The sequence below is a fragment of the Arvicanthis niloticus genome, chromosome 1 (genome assembly GCF_011762505.2).
Source record: "Arvicanthis niloticus isolate mArvNil1 chromosome 1, mArvNil1.pat.X, whole genome shotgun sequence".
NCBI lineage: Eukaryota > Metazoa > Chordata > Mammalia > Rodentia > Muridae > Arvicanthis > Arvicanthis niloticus.
Genome location: NC_047658.1, coordinates 115,940,252 through 115,962,962, shown reverse-complemented (window position 1 = coordinate 115,962,962; position 22,711 = coordinate 115,940,252). Strand labels below are relative to the sequence as shown.

General features: G+C 41.7%; 1 protein-coding gene and 1 long non-coding RNA gene across 2 annotated transcripts in view; one reads left to right on the top strand and one right to left on the bottom strand.

Annotated features, from left to right (window-relative positions):
- Plaat5 (phospholipase A and acyltransferase 5) overlaps nucleotides 1-22,711 on the bottom strand; it is a 26,774-nt gene extending 4,063 nt beyond the window's left edge. Inside the window, exons 1-5 of the mRNA XM_034498892.2 lie at nucleotides 22,400-22,711; nucleotides 21,806-21,899; nucleotides 20,932-21,040; nucleotides 14,502-14,610; nucleotides 1,829-2,088 (exon numbers count right to left, since the gene is read on the bottom strand). Coding sequence (XP_034354783.1) covers nucleotides 1,829-2,088; nucleotides 14,502-14,610; nucleotides 20,932-21,040; nucleotides 21,806-21,899; nucleotides 22,400-22,619 — 792 coding nt within the window. The 5' untranslated portion in view covers nucleotides 22,620-22,711. The remainder of the gene's footprint in view (nucleotides 1-1,828; nucleotides 2,089-14,501; nucleotides 14,611-20,931; nucleotides 21,041-21,805; nucleotides 21,900-22,399) is intronic.
- On the top strand, nucleotides 1,349-13,144 carry LOC143435169 (uncharacterized). The gene is made up of 5 exons (XR_013105228.1): nucleotides 1,349-1,391; nucleotides 4,085-4,119; nucleotides 5,525-5,615; nucleotides 10,422-10,603; nucleotides 12,338-13,144. It is a non-coding gene; the product is annotated as an uncharacterized LOC143435169 (long non-coding RNA).

The window sequence follows — 22,711 nt, the reverse complement described above, 5'->3', positions numbered from 1 at the left end:
TGTTTCCTCTTTAAGGGCTTCTACTTGTTTACCTGTGTTCTCCTGTATTTCTTTAAGGGAGTTATTTATGTCCTTCTTAAAGTCCTATATCATCATCATGAGATATGATTTTATATCCGAATCTTGCTTTTCCAGTGTGTTGGGGTATCCCAGACTTGCAGTGGTGGGAGAACTGGGTTCTGATGTTACCAAGTAACCTTGGTTTCTGTTGCTTAGGATCTTGTGCTTGCCTCTTGCCATCTGATTATCTCTGGTGTTAGTCTTGCTGTCTCTGACTGGAGCTTGTCCCTCCTGTAGGCCTGTGAGCCTGTGATCTTAGGTGTGTCAGCACTCTTGGGGAAACCAGCTCTCTCTTGAGCAGGATTTGGGTATGGAGGGCTGTGGGACACCCTTAGCTCCAGGGCACAGTTGGAGAATGAAAGGATCCCATCCCCAGCTGCTCCACTGTTCCTGTGCCCTGTGCACTCCTGGTGGGTCCCTCTTCAGACAGTTATTGGAGCAAAAGTGGTGATCTCACTTCTAGGCTTAGGAGTAAGAGCACTTATGGGAGACCAGCACTCTCCTAGTAAGATTCGGGTGTGGCTATTACATATATTTACATTATATATGTATATATATATATGTATATATAGAATGTAAATATATGTAATATATGTAACATATGTATATGTGTAATATATATACATATATAATGTAAATATATGTAATATATGTAACATATGTATATATGTAATATATATACATATATATAATGTAAATATATGTAATATATGTAACATATGTATATATGTAATATATATACATATATAATGTAAATATATGTAATATATGTAACATATGTATATATGTAATATATATATACATATATATAATGTAAATATATGTAATATATGTAACATACGTATATATGTTATATATATATATATATATGTGTGTGTGTGTGTGTAATAGCCACACCCGAATCTATGGCAAATGGTACATCTATGCTCAACACATAGTGCACAGCCACCAGTTGTCCCAACAGAGGATTGGTGGACAGGAATGCCAGCTCAGTGACCCAATTAATAATGGCTTAAAGAAAGACTGAAAACCTAGATACTGCTACATAAACTTTCTATAGTCTCCAAATTTAGCAGAGTCAGAAACTAATTTACATTTTAAATAATATATAGCACCAATTGTAGAGAATAATCTCTTGTTTACTGTTTGGATACAGCACCTGTCAATAAAATGCTGATTGACCTATAATCTTAGGCAGGAAATAGAAGGTGGGACCATTGGTAGGGAGATTGAATTCTGGGACAGAGCCAGGATGGGAGGATTCATCTGGGAACATGGAGGAGGTCAGAAGCATGGGAGGTGAACAGAGGCAACCAGCCATGTGGCAGAAGGTAAATTAGAATAAATGAGATATTAAGTTGTGATCTAACCAGGGAACAGCCAAAGCTTATGCCCTAGGTATCTGTAAATACAATTGAGGCTCAGAGTTGTTATACTGGGAGCCTGGGGCCTGGGACAAAAAGCTCTTTACACCCATGATGGCCCACCAGTTACAGCTTTCTCAGCTCTGACAACCAAGTGTCTACCCTGATCTATAACCATTTTGTAAAGCGAGGAGGCACTTCAAAAGAAAGCAACTGAAGGAGGCCATCCCTGGTTGTAAGCTAAGATGCCAGTGGGTGATATTCCTGATGGTGTAATGTTTCTTAACATGATTAGCATAGCACAACAAACAGAATCATGAACTGGTGTCTGCCAAGCTTTGTCTAGCCATCTTTGATAAGCTTGGCAGACAGTGAGGAGCCACTGAGGGCACTCGGGGACATACCTGCTGGCTCCTGGGCACACCATATCGGAGGTCATTGACAAAGTGCTCACAGTTCCCCTCAATCAGGCTGTACTGAACTATCTTGTTTATCATGTTTTTTGTGCGCTGGATGATCTTGTCCACAGGCAGAGGCAGGTATGTCCCATCCAGCTTGTTGTTGATCTTCCAGGAGCAACCGTGCAGCACATCCTCCAGCCGGCTGTACTTCACCACAGCTCGGTTGCTAAAGATGGAAGTGATGCTGCCCACCTCAAATTCACCTGGGGAATAAGAACAAATGTTGGAAATGCTCAAGGAATAAAAGGGCAGGATATGCTGGCTCTGCCTACAATCTCTGAAAAGCCACTTTCTGAGAGAGTCTTGATCACACATCAATTTAGAGTATGTTAGAGGAGAGGGTGTTGTGTTAAATGTGCCATGGAGAACCATGAGATACTTTTCTTGGGAGTGGAAATAGGGAATGCACGTGTGGGTGTACATGTATGCGTGGAGGCCAGAAGTCAATGTCAAAATAATATTCCTTAATCACTTTCTCCATTGTATTTATTGAGACCTGATCTCTCACTGAGTCAACAGGTCACCTATTTATTGGCTAGACGGGCTGGCCAGTGAGCTCTGGGGATCACTTATCTCTGGCATACACAGATTTTTTTTTTTACATGAGTGCAGGGGATCTGAATTCAGAACCTCATGTTTGTGCAAGAAGCACATTACCAACTACAGCACCACTGTGCCCACTCTACCCTGTGCCAAGATATCTTTTGCCCTGAGTTACATGCTCTGTTCACCTCCAGAAGAATCTCTTATTAGTAACTGGCCCTGGACTAGACCACATTGACCTGATCCTGTCTTAGAAGCTGAGTCTTGTTTTTTAAGCAGATGTCGCTAATCTCCAATGTCTGTGGGTCATCCCCTTGTAAGGCTCGGTCTTGTACATAAAAATGGTTTCATAACATGCCTCCCTCTCGGCCACTGCCAGGGAACTAGTATTGGAACTCTGATGCTAACTTCTATCACCATCCACTCAAGAAACCCTTGCTGTTTGTGACTAATCATATATGGGGGTTTTTCATTAAGGCTTGCCACCAAGGAGGGGTTCTGCAGCTTCAGGAGAAAGAAACATTTGAAAGCTGCCATATTGTCTCACACTCAGTGTTTAGAAGACATAGAAGCTCCAAGAGGGTTGGGAACCTGTCTGAGGACACATGGGTGGTCACTAAAAACCAGCTATGAGGGATGATTTCCAATATTCTCATCAAAAGGAAATGATAAGGCTGGGGGAAGCTCAGTGGATAGAGCATTTGCCCAATAAGCATAAAGATAAAAGTTCTCAGTGCTCAGAAAGCAGAGGCAGGTGGATCCTGGAGTTCAAGGCCAGTTTGATCTATAGAGCGAGTTCTAGAGTTCCAGGACAGCCTGAGCTACTCAGAGAAAACCTATCTAAAAACAAAACCAAAAAAAGTCAGGCAAGAAAGGTAGCCACTCATAATTCCAATACTTGGGAGACAGAGATGGGGACCCAAGGACTAGATTTTGACAAGCTAGATTAGACAGAATTGGTGAGCTGTAAGGTTCAAAGAGAGTGATCAAGAAAGATGTCAACTTCAAGCCTCCACACCTGTGAGTGCATGAAAACATGCATACACACCAAGACCATTGCATGTACTTACACATGCAAAGAAAAAAATTAGAGGACATGGATGTACTAATAATTTGTATGTGGTCATTACATACCGCAAAGCTGTCACACTGTATCCCACAAATATCTAACATTATATCAATTAAGGACAGAACTTTTTATTATTTCTTTTTCATCAGGAGCCAACTAGATGGTTGCACACAGTGCATGTTTCTAAGCTGCTCAAGAGCAAAAAAAAAAAAAAAAAAAAAAAGTCTCTTATTCTATTCCTATGTGTTCCAAGAAAATCTACTGTTTTTACAAAATCTAATTAGCTGCACTAGCAGCCCAACTTTGCAGTAGCCACAGGAAGAGTGTGATTATGGATCATGAATGTGCCCATCATGAATGGGCACAGAGATGGCACAGTTGAAATTTAGAGACAAGATGATAAGGAGGGGATCACCGCTAACCATCTCTTTAATTATACAGGTGAGGTTTGTAGAGACAACTTTGGAGTTTTGGTTTCTTTTAAAAAAAAAAAAAACAGAAATATTATAAGAATATGTTTTCATGTGAGATATGAGACCTCTCTAGATTGTCCACAGCCGCTGACTATGACTTGCCTTGTTCTCTAGCAGGGCCATGATTTTGCCAGCTGCAGATAGTTTCTGTGAGTATGTGATGTTCGGAATTCTGGGGACTTTTAAGAGGGCATGTAAATGCTGGGCCCCTGAGTGTAGGGGGTGGTTCTGATGTTTTGATCAAGAATCTCCATGTGAACACTTAAGGTCCTGTTCCCCAATTGGTACTTGATCGATCGATAAAGATGCTAATGGCCAATGATCTGGGCAGAATAGGTGGGACTTCCAGTTTTTCCCACAGGCAGGATAGCAGACACAGGAGAGGAGAAAAAGGTTTGCTATGCTTCAGAGAGAGAAGGAGCCACCAGACATATGAGATCTAGAGTGGAGTGGCCATTGGCCGCTTCCCTAACTGGGCCTGAGGTAGCAGGCAGGATATTATAAACATAATTAAGCTGAAGGTAGATTTAGGGTGTTGAGCTAGAACTAAAGGTAACTGAGCAATTGGGCTGAGGGAAAAGTTAGAGGTGTTGAGCTGGAAGTGAAGAGAAGGACAGGCTAGCCAAGAGAAGCTTAGAAGAGCCTGGCCATTCAGCTAAAGCATATCAAAAATGAACTAGTGAGTGTGTGTGTGTGTGTGTGTGTGTGTGTGTGTGTGTGTGTGTCTGTGTGTGTCTGTGTGTGTCTGTGTGTTTCATTCTCAGATCTGAGGGAACCTGAGAAGGGCTATTGGTTCCCTGCTCATGGTTCTACATGAGCTTAAAGCAGGGTAGCAAAAACTACATGATACACCCAAGAGGCAGAGTGGGTTGTTGGTTAGTTGTTGTTAGTTGTTGTTGGTTGTTTTGGGGAGTGGTTTGTTAACTAGTTGTGCACAAAGAAGAAACAACAAGAAGAAGAAATTGAATATCCTGACAGCAAAGATCAAACTTGCCTGAAGGAACTCGATGCCCCTTATCAGCAGGAAATAGTCTAACAACAATGTCACCCCTTTCTGATTCCTGACTTATTCAAGGATCTCTTTCCATCCCTCTCTTCTCTATTCTTTTTTCTCTCTTATCTAATGTTAGAGGACTGAAAGGATAGAAAAATGGTGGAGAGGGGTGGAAGAAAGAAGAACCCACAAAGTAGCAAAAAATAGCTATAAGTGCCCAGACATGGGGTTAGGCAAAATGAAAAAATTGATTTAAAATACCATAGAGGAAATGGCAGGGGATGAAGGAGTGGATATTTGTTTTCAAGAGGCTAGAAAAAATTTATTGTAGCTGCTACTGCTGGAATATCCCCTGGTTTCCTCCCAGTTGGGGTTTTCTGGTTTTTCTTTTTCTTCTTCCTATATTCTGTTTCAAAAAAGGTACAGAGAATGGCTGTGCAATTGGAAGAATCACAGGTGGAAATGTAGGGGTCTGAGAAGCAAAATATATATATATATATATATATATGGTTGAAATGGGAAAACAAAAGAGTTCACTCTGCTCTCTCATTTCCAAAAAGGTTACAGAGTTGACTGTGCCACTGGAGAAATTCGAGTGAAAGTGGAAGCACTGGGGAAGCAGAAGTGTCTGAAGAGGGAAAACAAGACTGAGTAAGAGAACAGGAGTTCCCCACAGGAGGGTAGAGGGAAATAAAACTGTAACTGAGGGCGGTCAGGTCAGAAAAAAGGCTGAAACAGTGGGATGATGTTTCAAAACAAAGAGTTAATATCAAACCAACCATGCTGCCAGAGTGGGAGGAGGGGTGGCCCTGGGTTACTGAGTCACTATCTGCTTTCCCAGTGATCATACAGCACATGCCTGCTAACAGTGTGGAACAGGTTATGATGAAATAGGATGGCATCCTACAGAAATAACAGATCTAGAGCATTTTAAAGAGGCCTTTTATATGATTTTATATGGGATGCACCCACCTTATATGAAACAAACTCTAGATAACTGGGCTACTCAAAATAGAATTATTCCTCAAGATTTGAAAGGATTGTTGACAGCTGTACTACAGGCCTGTCCACAGTGATTAACATGTTGGAGGGAAGAAACTGAATATTGAACAGCGAAATAGAGCGAGGGGAATGAACTTAGTCAAAGACCAGTTAGTTGCTAGGCAAAGCGTGGTACTCTGATATACAAGAACAGATTCGATCTGATGATGCTACTGTAGAACAATGTCCCTTAGTGGCTTTAAAAGCTCAGGACAAAGTTGAGGAGGCTGGGCAAAGGTCTACCTCATTTACAAAGATTATGCAAGGCTCCTGAGAAACCATCATTTTTACATCATTTTTACAAAGATTAGTCTTAGCTGTAAACAAAACTGTATCAAATCCTGATGAGAGACAGATATTGATAGAGACCTCAGAGTATAAACATATTAATACTGAATATAAAATGTTATTAGACCATTAAAGGCACAAGCAGTGCCAATGGGTGAGTGGATAAGGGATACAACCAGGATCAGTTCTAACATGTACCATGTAATCTCATAGGTCAAGCTATAGCTACAGATCTCTGATATCAAAATGTCTGGCGCTTCAATTACAGGAAACATGGTCATTTGCAAGGAGATTGTGACAAAGCCACCAAAAATCTCAGATCTCAAAATATTTCTTCTTTTCATTGTGGGAAATATGGCCATTGCAACAAAATTGTGAACAAGGCATCTCTAGGGGCAATGTTTTTTCTAAATATAAACCAGAAAGAAGGCCTGGGCTTCCAACTGTATGCAGACAATGTGGAAAAGGTTGTTGTTGGACCAATGAATGTAGGTCCAAAAAAGATATCCAAGGCAATTTCTTGCCACTAGGAAATGAAATGGGGGCCTAGCTCGAGGCCTCTTGTGGGCCAAGGACTAACATGCAGACCAAAAAAATCTCCACTCAGCATTGAAGATTTAATGCTGCTGTAGACTTGGCTATAGGTAAACATTATCCCCAAAAACTCAATGTTATAAAATAACTACTGGAGTTTGTACCCTTTTCCCTTCCAGGGAAGTAAAAATGATCTTAGGAAGAAGTAGTTTGACTTTCCAAGAATTTATTGTATATCCAAGAATTATAGATGAGAATTTCAAATAAGAAATTAAAATTATGGCCTAAATAAAAAAGAGAGATGCAGTTTAATACAGGTGATAGGATTGCTCATTTGCTACTGTTCCCCTACATCAAAGGCAAGACCACTCCAGTAGCATGAACAGAAGGGTTTAGGAGTACTGAAAAACATGTGTTCTGGAAAACAGTAGTTAGTGATCAGAGGCCAAAATTAAAATTGCAAGCAAATGGTATTGAAATAGGAGGTTTGGTTGATACGGGAGTGATGTGACTATCATTTCACAAAGATCTTGGAATTCAGAATAGCCACATCAAAAGGTTTATGCCCAGTTTCTAGGACTTGGAAAGTTATCTCAGATAAAACAAAGTGTATGGTGGGTTAAATGTGTGGGATCAGAAGGTCAGATGGCAAAGTTAAGACCTTATGTGGCTGACATCATAAATTTATAGGAAAGGGATCTTATACAATAGTAGGGTACTCAGGTTAATATTCCTGCAATCCTGAACATAGCCCATGATGAAAGAAGGAGTAAAATGGTAGATACTCCTAGGGAAGGTGTTGATATATGTCACCAAAAACAACTCCAGACTGGGACAGCTGTCCAAATACAAGACTGCCTTTGACCCAGATCTTGAGGCTGAGACACAGGTTTTTGATCTGGATCTTGAGGTAGGATGACACACACTTTGATCCAGATCAACACAGACCTTTAATCCAGGACTTGATGTATAGTGGCCATGCTTATAAAGATCTGTAATGAAAAGGAATTAAAGAAAAGCTTAGGTCCAGGCATAGTGGTACATGCTTTTAATCCCAAGACTCAGAGGCATGCATATCTCTTGAGTTCAAAGTCAGTCTGCAGAGCAAGTTCCAAGACAAGACAGAGGCATGCATATCTCTTGAGTTTAAAGTCAGTCTGCAGAGCAAGTTCCAAGATAACCAAGCTTAGACAGTGAATTAAATCAATGAAAACAGAAAGCTGGTTAAGATGTAATGGAACAAGGGGACCAGGTTCCAGCCCCAGCAAGAAGCAGAACTTGGCAGCTCTGGCTTTAGAGTCCAGAATAGAAAGGATTACAGGATAATTGATGATGCTGGTTAGCTGGCACTAATCTTGGAACTCTAAGCCAGCCTCAATTAAATGTTTGCTGTATAAAAAAATTAAAAAGAAGAAAGGAGAAAAACAAAAATAAAAGAAGAATGCCACCTAAAGATTAGCTTCTGACTACAAACAGCTCAGGGAGTCAAATTGCTGAGTTCATAGGAGACTGACTTGAGACAAACATTTGCAGATCAACTAAGGATCAGCAAGGTAACCTTTGCCATCAGGAAATATTCGGGGGAGGGGGAGGCTCCTGAAGGCCTGGATATCAAATCCAATCCAATCATTCCCTGTCAGAGAAACTCAACCATAGAGCAATAAAAGATTTAATGTCTGTTGTCAAAAACAACAGTGCTGTAGTTGTAATCGAAGAAAGAACAGCTTCAGTAGATAAAATAAAAAATTCAGGAGAGACCAAAAACAAATATTTTGTCAAACTGCTATAAATAGTCACATTTATACAAATAAATGACATTGAAATTGAATGTTAATAGACACAGGAGCAGATGTAACAGGCAGTGGCAGCTTGATCCACTTGCAAACAGTCATGGATACACTAGCAGTTCAGATGCAGAGAGTTTCTCCAAGTGTATGATGTTGGCAATTCTGGGGACCCTTGAAAGGGTATATAAAAGCTGGAGCCCCAAGAGGGGCTATTGCTGCTGTTGTTATTGTGGTTGTTCTGGTTTGTTGCAGTTTTGTAGGGTGGGCCTGAGATTAAATACCTTTTTGCTGGAAGGGGTGTTTGGAAAAGGAAGCTTATCGGCTATGCTCTCCAGGCCTCATTAGCATGGAGATCTCTGTCTTGAGCCTATGTGACCACAGGTCACATCTTTTTCCTATTATCTTGGTCTGAGATGCTAGGGATGCCTCATCTATATGTGGAAGGCTTGGGGCGTTGCCCTTATGTGACTGATGGCCACAAATCTATGGAAGGCTGTGGCTAGTGACAGGGACCTGGTACCTGGGAGCAGGCAAAGCTCCTACATCCCTTCAGGGTCTCCGGGGCTTCAAAGCTCTCACGGTCCACTGCCCCACAGTTTGTCAATTGGTCATGCACAAAAGATGAGAAGTAATTGGATGGTGGAGATCAAACTTGCCCCAAGTAACTCGATACCCTAATCAGCAGGAAATAGCCTAACAACACCTCCTTTCCCCTCTAGCCTTCTTTCTCTCCTACCTAGTGTTGGGGTTTGGAAGGGTGAAATAGGGATGGAGAAGGGTGTAACAAAAGGAATCTTTAAAGTAGCCAAAAGTCCAGCTACAAGTCCATTACAGCCTGGAATGTCTTTACCTTCTTTACTACCTAAGGGATAGCCTATAAGAGTAATTAGTTTAAAAATAAGCAAAGTTATTTTTTAAAATTTATATTATTAAAAAGTAGTACAAAGATGTTTGATGGTTGATAATACTGGGTAGAGGAGTGGACCTATTGTGATGGCTTTCTGAATTCTGGGACGGGAAGGTCTGGAGTCTTATAGAGATGAACTGGGGAAATAGATAGTTCAGCTGTGGGGTTCTCAGCTCTGGTGTGCTCAGGAGGATGAAACTGTAGCTCAGGACAGAGTGATTGAAATGTGGATTCCTAACTTTGAAGAGCAGAGGTGGTGAGTCACCAAGCCAGAAAGCAACGAAGAAGTAAAGGTGACAAAGAGGTGGAGGCAGCAGCCTTTGACCTCTTTCAGCTAGGGAAGTGGGTGGGAACATGCGGGACTTTATGGACCTGTTACTGTCCCTCTGTTCCTTCAGCCTTTAACCAACCCTTGTCACTTGAAAGAATGTGACCTTTGAAGTCAGACTGCGGCCTTGGCCATGCCTTATAGCCCTTCAGAGTTCTGACTTCATTTGGTAAATGCTGGTAGCTGATAGAAGATCAGTACAGTGTGTGGTGTACCATGGGAATTTCTCAAGACTTGCTATTCACCACTCACCCTCTCCAACCAACTAGACCAGATTCAACAATTCTGTGAGCCTGAGGCTGTGCATGCAATGGCACGTGCTTGACTAAGGCTAGAATACTGACAACTTGAAACGGAACGCCAGTGAGGCAACCACTGACACACTGCCACGGCACACAGCATCGCTGCAAGAGAACAGGCAGGAGACATGGAAGAACCACATAGCCAGAGGAAAGAATGTGAATTTGAAGCAATGCTAAATTTTCTCCAACACATTTCAGGACAGTGACAAGAAAATTATGAGCCAACTCAAGAAGTAGGAATGAACTCATGTCTCCTGTCTGTTATTCCAGCAGGAAGCTGAGGCAGGAGGAGGATTGCTGTGAATCAAGCTATGCAATGAGGCCTAGTTACAATGAGGCCTTGTCAAAAACAAAGCACCAGGAGCAAATAGCACCTTTGAAGGCTGCTCAGTGCTGATCCAGAAGTCACTCTGTAAAATATCCTTCAGACTCCCCCATTTCTCATTCTGAAGGTATGGGATACCCCAATATTTCTGTGTGGACAGAAATAGACTCTTGAAATTGCATTGAACCCCAGACCTTTCAAAACACCCATAGCCGTGGGACAGCAGAGAGGAGAGGAGACTCCATTGCTTTTTCATCCAGTTGTCATGTTACCTCAATAAGTTTCTTCCCAACAAAAAAAAAGTAATACAAAATATACTAGTATTAACTGTATATACTAGTATTAACTGTATTACATATTCTATTATCACATATATATAAATATATAATATATATTATATACACATATGTGTATATGTGTGTATATATGATATACATATATGCATATATAATATGTACTATTCTATATTATAGTTTAATATATTATATAATATATAATGGTGTACAGTACATATATTATATGTAACATATAATATATGTAGTATTAATAATATTATATATTAATATATGTGATATATATTAATGCATAGTAATATATTTATATTATTATTAACATGTACATTGTATTGTATATTATATTTTATATATTACATATACAAAATTATATTTTTGTATCTTATGTGTTTCTTGTTATATTATATTGATTATATTATTTATATTTATTAATATTTATGTACATATTTGTAAAATATGTACATAAAAATATAAAATATACAAAAAAGTATCATTAAAATTAATTTAAAATAACCCCATACACGTCAGTTCCAAAATCAGAGATATATACGATCGTTACAGTATTAGATTTTCCTTAATCTCTTAATATAACTACTCTTAATATTCAGAAAGAGTTGCTTTGCATATAGAAACTGCTGAATTTATTCCTGATAATTCAAAATTAGCCTTGTTATTCATGCAACTGTAACAAGCAACCTGAAATAGAAACTATCCATGATATATTCCATCTCATTCAGGCTTTCAAGGTCCATCAGCACAAGGAAATAAAGAAATTTATTTTATGGTCATAATTTATTATGACCAAGTATTAATAGGAAATGTGTTAGAATCCTCAAATTTTCATAAAAAGCATCATTTTATAGTAAAAGTTTAAAAAAATATTTCTATCACCTGGCAAGTCAAGGAAATTATAAGAAAATGTCCTACTTGTTCTTTGTATATAACCAAACTCCATTACCAGCCAGAAGTAACCATAGGGGTACCAAAAGAAATGAAATCTGGCAGATGGATGTTTTGTTTTGCAAAATTTGGAAAACTAAAGTTTTTATACCATACAATCGATACATATTCAGAGTTTCAATGGGCAATTGCTTTGAGCTCTGAGAAAACTGATTCTGTAATTTCACATTTATTGTAAGTAGTGGCTATTATGCAGATACCTGTACAAATTAAGACTGGCATTGTCTCTGCATATGTCTCCAGTAAGATAAAGCAGTTCTTTGCATATTATAATATACAGCAAAATTATGGGTACACAACAAAATTCTACAGGACAAAAGTTGATCTAATTTCACATTTAAAGAAATGCTTATTAAACAAAAAGGAGGAATAAAGACCCCAGGAACAGACTAACTAGTACTCTGTTAACTTTAAATTTTCTGAGCATTAATGAGAGCAGAGCAACAGCAGCCAAGAGACACTGGGTTATTAAAAACAACCAAAAGAAACAAAAACAAAAAACCTGTGGAATTAAATCAAGCTATATACTATACGGATGTATTAACATCAGAATGGAAACCTGCAAAAGGTTTGAATTGGGGAACATGAATTTGTTTATATCTTTATAGGAAATGAAAAGCTGTGCCTACCATCAAGACCTACAAAGAGCAGAATACAGCAGAAGAGGTGTCCTGCAAACCTTGGACACTGGCCTGAAAGTGCTTACTTCATTGAAAACGTCTGTGTTTATAATTTTCCACTACAACCAGCATAGTTAAAAGCTTAAAACAGAAGGGAGGAAATGTAGTGACAATTTTGGAGTTTGGGTTTCTTTTAAAAAACACAGAACTATTATAAGAATTTGTTTTCATTTTAATTCCACAGCAGCTGGCTATGATTTGCCTCGTGCTCTAGCTGGGGTATGATTTTGCCAGCTGCAGACAGCTTCTGGGATTGTGTGATGTTTGGAATTCTGGGAACTTTTTAGAGGGTATATAAATTCTAGGGCCCCGAGAGGAGTGGTGGATTGTTGGTGGGTTGTTGGTGGGTTGTTGGTGGGTTGTTGGTGGGTTGTTGGTGGGTTGTTGGCGGGTTGTTGGCGGGTTGTTGGTTGTTGATGATCATTATTAATTGTTGTTGGTTGTTAAGTAGCCATTCCCAAAGAAGATATTAGATATCAATATTAGATATTAGAAGAAGAAATTAGATATCCTGACGGTGAAGATAAAACTTGCCCCCAAGGAACTCCACGTCCCTAATCAGCAGGAAAGTAGTCTAATGATAAGTCTCCCCACTTTTTATTACATGCATGTAATCAAAAATGGTATAAAAGCATAAAGGAAGAGGGGGTATAGGATGAGGGTTCTAGGGAGGGGAAATGGAGAAAGGGGATGACATCTGTACTATAAATAAATAAAATATCCAATAAAAAAAGTCTCCCCACTTTTGATCTCTGACTTTATTCAAGGATATCTTTCCTCTCTCCTTTCTTCTCTCTTATCTAGTGTTAGGGGGTTGAAATGGTAGAAAGGGGGTGAGAACGTTGAAAGAAGAACCCACAAAGTAGCAAAAGATAACTACAGGGGCAATTCTGAACACAGGATGCATGAAAGAGGCTGAGCTAAATGGATGAATAGCTAGATAGACAGACAGAGAGACAGACAGATGACAGACAGAGGATATATATACTTTGGTCATATATCCTTCTCCTCCCTCAGATCCTCCCAGATCCTCCTATCACCATTTTGATTAGGCTCCTAAATGGAAAATTGGAGACAGGAAGTATATAGGGCTGAGAAGAAAAGAGAGGGTAAAGAATCCCTTCTCTGCAGGAAGGTCTTAGCAAGGTCGGAGATGGAGCCCAAGAGAAAGCCTGCAGGAATCAAAGCTGCAAATCAAAGACCTTGGCAGTACCTTTCTGTGATTCCATTTTGAGCCAGCAAGAACTGCCCAGGACACAAACTTCAAAAGGCACCAGATCACCTCTCCCCCATCTCCCCACCCTACTCTTGGGTCCAGTCTCCTGAGATGGCCACTAGGAGCAATGACTCTAGACCACATTCAGTTTTAAATTGTTTCACAACCCTCTATGAGCTCCCTCTACTTTCACCATCTGGTCCCTCAGCAAATCTCCACTTCACTTTAATAAGTTCCAAGTCCAGCTGAGACTATAGGGAATGAAATAAAGACCAGGAAAACACTTAGGGCAATTGTTCTTAAACTCTGGGTCATGACCCCTTCGGGGGTTCAAATGACCTTTTCACAGGGGTTACCTAAGATCATCACAACAGTAGCAAAATTATGAAGTAGCAACAAAAATAATTTTGTAGTCGAGGTCACTACAACCTGAGGAACTGTATGAAAGGATTGCAGCATTAGGCAGGTTGAGAACCACTGACTTAGGATAAGGCAGCCTAGAGCACACTGGGATATCTGGAAAACAACGGCTTTCAGTTTGGGCAGGAAGGTGACAAATATCATAAAGAAGTGGGGAGTATAATGTGGGAACAGCATGAACCAGGTGGAGTGAGCAATGGTCCTGGGTGTCTTCGGGTGATGAAGGATCTGAATGGTTGGCATCAGACACAGAGGTTGAAAGGGATTTTAGGAACACTCTAAACTCCTGTCATTCCTAAAGTGCTGGACACCTGGTACTTTCTAACAAACAAATAAAGGTCCAGGAATGTCTTCTTGCTAAAGAATGGTGGCTGAGGATAGCAATGGTTGACCATCCTTCTGTTTACTCTGCTAATTTCTAGTCACTATTTCAGTAGCGTATCCATCCACTCTTACTTGGGGGAGCCAGGTGGACGACGCAGTCATCTTCCACATAGATGGCCCAGTGTTCATAGCCAATTCGAAAAATCTCAATCAGGTCTCCAGGTCTGGGTTTTGGATTGCCCTGTGATGGGAAGAAAAAAAAAGACAGATAAACTGCACATGTCTAAGATATGTAGAACCCCTCTCTGTGGCCCATCACTTGACAAAAAGAAATCCCACCTGAGCCGTCTTCACCAGAATACCACAGGATGTCCCCCACCCTATCACAATATTGGGGTGTCAGTGCTAGTGATCAGTGTGCTGACTCTCAGCTCTGAATGTGTCAACACATTCTCTGTACTCAAAAGCCCTACCATTCACCCAGCAGTAAGAGATGCACCAGAATCCCTGGGAACCTCTGAAATGTATGTGCCAGCCTTGCACACATCACCCAGTGCACCTGAGATGTTTGGCCTTCTCAAGGTTCTCTTTAGCAATCTCTCAGTACATATTCCTGGCTGGCTAGTTGGGCTGTTGCCCAGCCCAGTCAGCACTGCAACCTTGGGCCTTGCTTCTGTGCCACTGAAATGATCGTTGCCTTCAGAAACATCCCTGGGAATAGAACCATGCTCCAAATAATGCCCTCTGATGTCAACAGACCCTCTAGACCCTCTATGTATGTCAACCATACACCTGGGGCACTTTGAAGCGCAACAGATGTCCACAGTTCTTTCAGGGAGCCTGCAATCCAGAGTCCATCTTGTTGAACTTAAATATTTCTCAGTGTAGGAGCTAGAGAGATGGCTCAGCAGTTAAGAGCACTTACTGCTCTTTTAAAGGACCCAGGTTCTGTTCAGAGAATCAGGTTCATCAGGTTCTGTTCACAGAACCAGGTTCTGTTCACAGCATCCACATAGTAGCCCACAAGTGTCTATAACTCCAGTATACTTTTCTGGCATCCCTGGGTCTAAAGCACTTACAAGGGCACCAGGCACACACATGAAACAGACATAAATGCAGACAAACAATCATATACATAAATAAAAATAAAATTTTTAAAAAATACTTTGTTCACAGGGTTAGAGAGATGGGTCAGAGGTTAAAAGCACTTGGCTCTTACAGTAGACCCAGGTTCAATTCCCAGAATCCACACAGAGACTTGTAACTATCCATAACTTCAGCTCCAGAGTGTCCAATGCCCTTTTCTGACCTCCTTGAGTACAGGCACATGCATGGCACACATACAAGTGAGCAGACAAAACAACCATACTCATAAAAATAAAATAAATCATTTCTCAATTAAAAAGAAATACTCCACAGTGTTTTGCATGTTTCCAGTCAGATTTTCAGACCCTGTAATGCGCTATCCAGGCAGTCCCTCCGAGCTTTATCTTGATTTTGTCGGGAGAGAATATTTTAAGACCTACATATCTGTTCTGCAAACGCTGCTCACTGGAGAAATGCCTTTTTCTAGGCACAAGGCATACAGTCTATACCACAATGCTCCACTGAAGAAACCAGAGCTGAGGGATACGAAGAGCTTTACAAGGTTCCTTACTAACAAGTCCCAGACAGAACCAGTTAATTCCCAACAAAACCAGCTCTCCTTTTCTGCCTGAAGAAGAAATGCAGTGGCAAGTAACTGGCCACTAGAGGGCAGCCAAAACCAGGCTTCACATCCAGAAAGCAGAGTCCTATTGTAAAATTAAAAATGGATTTCAATGACTCCATTAAATCCCTTCCCTCAGAGCTAAGAAAACCCTATGAAGGAGGGGGAGGAAAGAGTGTAAGAGCCAGCAGGAGAACAACTGAGCAAAGGCCATTCGAACTCACAGAGACGACAGCAGCAAGCACAGGAACAACACAGGTCTGCACCACACCCTCTGCATATATACTGTGGTTTCCAGTTCAGTGTGTTCCTGGAACTATCGAGTGTGTGAAAGAGTAGTCTCTGATTCTTGTGCCTTCTTCTGGGCTCTGTTGGCTTGTCTAGTGCAAAGTTAGATTTGACAGGGTAGGGGTTTTGTTTTATCTTATTATATTTTAATTTGTTATGTTTTGTTGTTATCTATTAGAAGCTTGTTCCTTTATAATGAAATACAAAAACAGAGTGGATCCAGATGGGAGGAGACAGAAGGGGAGAAGGAACTGGAAGGTGAGGTGAGGGAAACCATAATCAGGATATATTGTAAGAAAAAAAATTGATAAAAGAAAAAAACTTTTTAAAAGAAAATGTTTAAAAATATCGATTTCATGATCCATGACACACACCCCCAGTACAATTACAGAGATGTTGGTTACCTCCAAATTATGTGTGCCTTTACCTCACCCTTAGGATTACATGCCATACAGGTCATCGTGGCTCATAGGCATCAAGCTGGAGAGAACTGTTGGTGGTTTACTTCATTTAAAAGCTTGCACAGTGCCCTGTGGTACCATGAAAAGTAATCCTTTTCAGGGAGGAGGCTTTCAGACCAGATCTTGAATGAAAAACTACAAAGGTGACTTTCCTAACCCAGCTAATAACTAATCACATTTTAATACAATTACACCCACAGACAAGTGTTCTCATTCATCGTCAAGGAGATGTGGCTCTTCAACAGGAGACCATTACAGAAGCTGTCACTGATCAGAGTGTAGCACTGTAGAGATGCATCTACAGCAGACAGAACTACATCAGATACATCTACAGTACAAGTCCTGCACCTAGTGCTCAGACTCATAATCTCACCAACATAGCTGCTGAAACATAACCTGAACAAGGAGGCCCCATAGGCAAATTAATGTGCAAAAAGAAAAGCCCAGGAGACTTCAACCCAGGCAAAGAACTACATGTAAGTAAGGAATGCTGAGACAGGAGGAAATAGTCTTCCCCAAGGAAAAGTACCATAATTCCTTATCCAATCCCAAATAGTCAGCCTTGAAAACATATGCCTACAAGTAACATTACACAGACTAGGCAGGTTTTATTTATATGTTTAGGAATGACTATATATGCATCTATATAACAACACTAAAGAAAATGAGGCCATGAATTTGAATGAGAGCAGGAGGGGGCATATGGGAGGTCTTAGAGGGAGGAAAGAGAAGGGGAAGTGATGTAATCTCTTATAATCTCAAAAACTAAAAAAAAAAAATTATACACACACACACACACACAAGGATTTGATTTTCCTGGGCTGTGGGACCAGAGAGACAGGCAGATATAGCCCTTCCCTAAAGCACAAGATGAAATATTATATGAGGGAAGTGAGAGCTGAGGGCTGTGAGAACAGCATATAAGACATGGTCCAGAGTGTGGGGAAGCCCAGAGTGCTGGAAAGACTCTGGGCCAAGAGCAGAGGGGTCACTTTGAAAAAAGAGTGAGTGGTAAATTAATAAGATTTTCTTTATGAGCTGTGCGTGACGGCACAGGCCTTTAATCACAGCACTCAGGAGACAGAACTCTGAGTTCAAGGCCATCCTGGTCTACAAAGCAAGTCCAGAATAACCAGGACTTTTAGACAGAGAAACCCAGTCTCAGAAATCGAGAAAGAGAGGAGAGAGAGAGAGAGAGAGAGAGAGAGAGAGAGAGAGAGAGAGAGAGAGAAGAGAGAAGAGAGGGGAGAGAGAAAGGAAAGAGAGGGGAGAGAAAGAAAAAGGAGGGAGAGAGACAGGAAAGAGAGAGGGGAGAGGAGAGGAGGAGAGAGAGATTCTCTTTGTGACTCAACATTGTCAGGATTATTTTCAGCCAAATGCCTTTACATTGATAAATGGAGAAGGGATTGGACAGCAGTGTTTCCTTTACACTTGTGTGTTTATGTGTACCCGCTTGACTGTATGTGTACCATGTGCGTGCAGTGCCTGCAACGGCCAAAGGGGGAGCTGAAACAGGCAGTTCTCGTGGAACTGGAACAGGCAGTTATGAGACACCTAGTGTGAATTCTAGGAACTGAACCTGGATCCTCTGTGAGAGTAACAAGTGCTCTTAACCACTGAGCCATCTTTCCAGCCCCAACAACAATATTTTTAAATATCTATAAGGACGTCTACATTTCTGATATTTTTATGTTTGTCTTTTAAAAATCAACACAAGTTCAAAACTTTCAATACTGATGCAGGTGAAGATTTGAATTGCTTTTAATTCTATATAGGTTGTTGATTTGTAGATTTTCTGTTTTTCCCTTTGCACACACATAAGAGAATTTATTGGATGTAATGTACTTGAGTGGACATATATAAACCAAGCTGAGGTCATTTCTGTTGTTCTATACATGTGACATACAGAAGCATTTTGGCCTACTTTCATTGATACTGCAGCCTAAAAGCCATTAATAATCTAAGTCTTGACATTGGACAGGAAGGGGAAAGAAAAGGAGGAGGAAGATAAGGAAGAGGTAGGAGATCGTGGGGAGATAGAAGGCTGTTGGGGAGGGAAGGGAAGAGTAGAGAGCAATAAAAGCAGGGAGGAAAGAGGCCACCATTGTCGTCAGGGGATGAAGAATGAGTACATGTATGCAGACAGACACAGAAAGTCTATGTATTGACCTCTGCTATTTCTGGCCCTGACCAGTGTGGGGAGGCTGATGACAGTGGTAGGTTTTACTGAGTCTGTCTGTAGGGCTTCACCAAGTAAGCTACTATGTCACCTCTGAACCAACCACGAACTCTATGTCGCTGAACCCAAGCACAGCCCTGAGGACCTGAGAGCCCTGCCCTGTGATACCCCCCTCCCTCCAGACTGTTGAGCCACTAATGTCAAGAGATGTTCTCTCTAGGAACCTTCTTCCCTACCGGCAAAAACATCATTATTTCTGGGACAGCCTAGCTGTTTCATTCCCACTGGTGGCACAACAAACACAGTGGCCACAAGCAATAAGGATCCTGGTTGACCTGTCCTGGAACAGATGCCTGGATGGCACCAGAACAGTGTACACTGACCAAGTCTACACCAGAAGATGAGCTAACATAATCCCACTTCAAGTACCAAGGATGCTGAACAAGCTGTGTGGCCCAGGAAATGGAGTCAAGAAGGAGAAGAAAACACCTGAGAACTTTAAGGCATTGTCTTGAATTGTTGGAGAGATAGCTTAATGGCTAAGAGCATTCCCCAGTCTCCCAGTGGACCCAGGTCCAGTTCCCAGCATTCACATGGCAGCTCACATGGTAACTCCAGTTCAGGGTATCCAATGCCTTCTTCTGGCCTCCACGGGCACTACATGCATGTGGTGCACATATACATGCAGATAAAACCCCTATGCTCATTAAACAAATAGCTTTCTTGAGTTTGGGGGAGTTTTGAGTTTTAATTTGCAACTTTTTCACTAGACAGTTTAGTAGAGTGGAAAGTAAAGTCTACTAAAGTGCAGTTATTCACACTAAGTTCGAGGGTCCTCTCCTTAAGCTCTCTCATTCCCCACATTTTTGTGAACAGCAGGAACTTATATCTACCCTCCCAAGTGGCCTCCACTCCAGCCAACACTCCAGTGTTCAATTTCTGAGTACTTTACCCTGACTCTTTGTCTGATTCCATCCCACTCTAAAATACACTGTTATTTCAAACCCCTTCAGGCATCTGCTGCTTATTTCCTTGGCATAGGCTGACAACTCAGCTCTGGGATTTCTCCCAGAAACAAGTGGGCATAGAGCAAGGAAGTGGGAAGAAAGTTTTGTTCTCGCCTTGGGCAGGTGGCAGGTGGCAAGAACGAGGGTATGGTAAGAGTGTCACTTTCAACTCTAGGACGACAAACCCAAGCTGCTAGGTCCATTAATAAAGCACATTAACTCTTTAGCTGGTATGTGACCAGACATCAGAGTAGTCATGGGGAGCTGGGAGGGAGAGATCATTACTTAGGAATGTGAGAAGAAGCTTCCAAAAGAGAAACAGAGATGGGGGAGGGAGGGGAGGTGCATCTGTGCTAAAGATTCTACAAGGCAGATGAGGAAATTTCATGGTTACAGGGAGTTAAAATGCAAACCAGAGCCAAATTATCTTGGGATGTTTTTAGTCCCTTTGGAAACCCAGCCCGTGTCTGACCTAAAGTCCTTGTAGCTATCAAAACCTTACAGTGTACTCTTCACAGAACTAGCTTCTACCCATCCAAATGCTGAGACTGTTGTCAGACAGCCTCTGAAGCCTCTCCTATTCCAAAGCCTGATGCTGCCTCTCCCCCATGTGGTGAAGTTCTCTCTCTCTCCTCCTAATAAAGGTTTTGAGGAGGGGCAGGATGACCTCATGTCATTTTTCTCTTTTCTTTTCAGTTCTAGCAATTTTAAAATGTGTCTAACTTAAAGGCGTGCTAAATGTGCCTCAGGAATTTAAGTGTGTGCTGAATGTGCTTCAGGAAAAGCTACTTGAAAACCAAAGAACCAATATCTCATGTCGGTGCAGAGATTTATTAGACACAGATAGAGTGGAATACAATGCAGTGAGCAATGACCAAGAAACTAACACACTTATCCTATCAGCTCCTGGGAGACGCACCTCGGCTGCTTGACTTTTCTGTGTGCCCTCGATCTCTGAATTTGATGTTGGAATCAGCTCTGTCCGCTTCTTGCTGAGTGTGAGCTCCAAATTAATTTCAGGCTTCTCTCTATAAAATGATTTTGTAATCACATTGTAAACATCACTCATTCCACGGCTATTGTTAAGTCTGTGTGACCGATCAGATCTGTGCTTGTAAGACACTTTTCAGTTTTGTCATTGAAAGAGACATCACTCTCACACATGCAAACTTGATGCCATGAAGACATTCGACTTCACCCAGTACAACTGCTTCCCCCTGGTTTGCTCCAGTTGCTTAAAACTGAGTGTAGCACAAGGTGTGTACATTTTGCACTGCAACTTATTCCCAAATAAATGCTATTATTCATTCTCCCTCCCCCCTCTGGTCAGAGCTTTCTGATTATTTTCTAATCTGCACATTATTCTTTTCAAATCTCTACCAGTGATACTCACATGCTGATTTTAAAAGGAGAGAAGACAGTGCATAATAGACTATAATAAAACACAAAAAGGCTCAAACCTCTTCTCCTTGCCCCAACCTCATGTCCAGGCACAAGCCTCCTAAATTTTTCATTGGTTTGTACTCCTACAAACCTCATTCAACTTTCATGAGTCTAGAGAGTGGTCTTGTGGGTAAAACCAAGCTATGCCAACGGCCATCCGGTCTGCAGCCTACTTCAACCTTACCCAGCTGGTGCTACTCACTGGTTTATTGTTGGAAGATTAAAACAGAAACCACCTGGAGGAGGCAGGTTAGGGGCATGGGGACGGTGTTCTGCAGAACTAGCATCTAAGTCATCTTCAAAAAGGCTTCTGGCACCCAAAGCTCCAGTCCTCATAGTAAGACTCTTACCCCTGCCGCAAGCTTCGGGCCTGTTCTACTCCGAGGTCTTGCATGAGTTGCTTCGGCAAGAACTGGACCAACAGCGCTTGAGAACTCGCTGAGTCTAATTCAGGAGGGAAGGGGTGTGATTTAATACACAACTGCCTTCTATGAGGGAAGGAATGAGCTCCGTGAAAGACCAACTAGAGCCAAAAGTGGACCACATGTTCTGATTTAGAATAAAATCTAAAGCCAGGTGTGGTGGTGAGTGCCTCTAATACCACCACTCTGAAGGCAGAGAGGCAGATGCATGTCTGTGAGTTCCAAGCCAACCTGATCTACATATTAGAGCTTTGGGCCAGCCAGGGCTACATAGCAAAATCCTGCCTCAAATAAATAAATAAATAAACAAACGTGTGTGTGTGTGTGTGTGTGTGTGTGTGTGTGTGTGTGTGTGTGTTTTAAATAAGAATTAGAACTGTGTCGGTTCCTGCTTTGCCCTCCATAAAATTTGTATGAGGGCTGTCTAGATGCAAGCAACTGCCAAGCCATTCCTGGAAGGGGCCAATCACTAGGAACCACCCCAAAAGACTTATAGGGAGAGACCCCACTCCTGGGGCAGACCTGAGTGGGGTACAGTTGACTGTCCAGTTGTAGATTCGGTGTCACTTGACTCGGTACTTGTGGTCCTCGAGATCTGCTTGGGGCGTGGCCATGGGACCCTAGAAAGGCGGATCCCGTACTCCCCGCTGGCTGTTGGGCTCAGGCCCATCCCGCTGTGGCCAGCGGGGACAATGCGCCTACAGAGAGGCGCGGACCCGGGTCCGCGGAGCCCCGGGATCATAGGCGCTGGGGCCAGCGGGGCTAGGACTGGAAGTGAGCAAGGTGGGGCGCCGCCTCAAAGGAGCGCGCGTCAAACGGCGGCGAGAGCGCGTG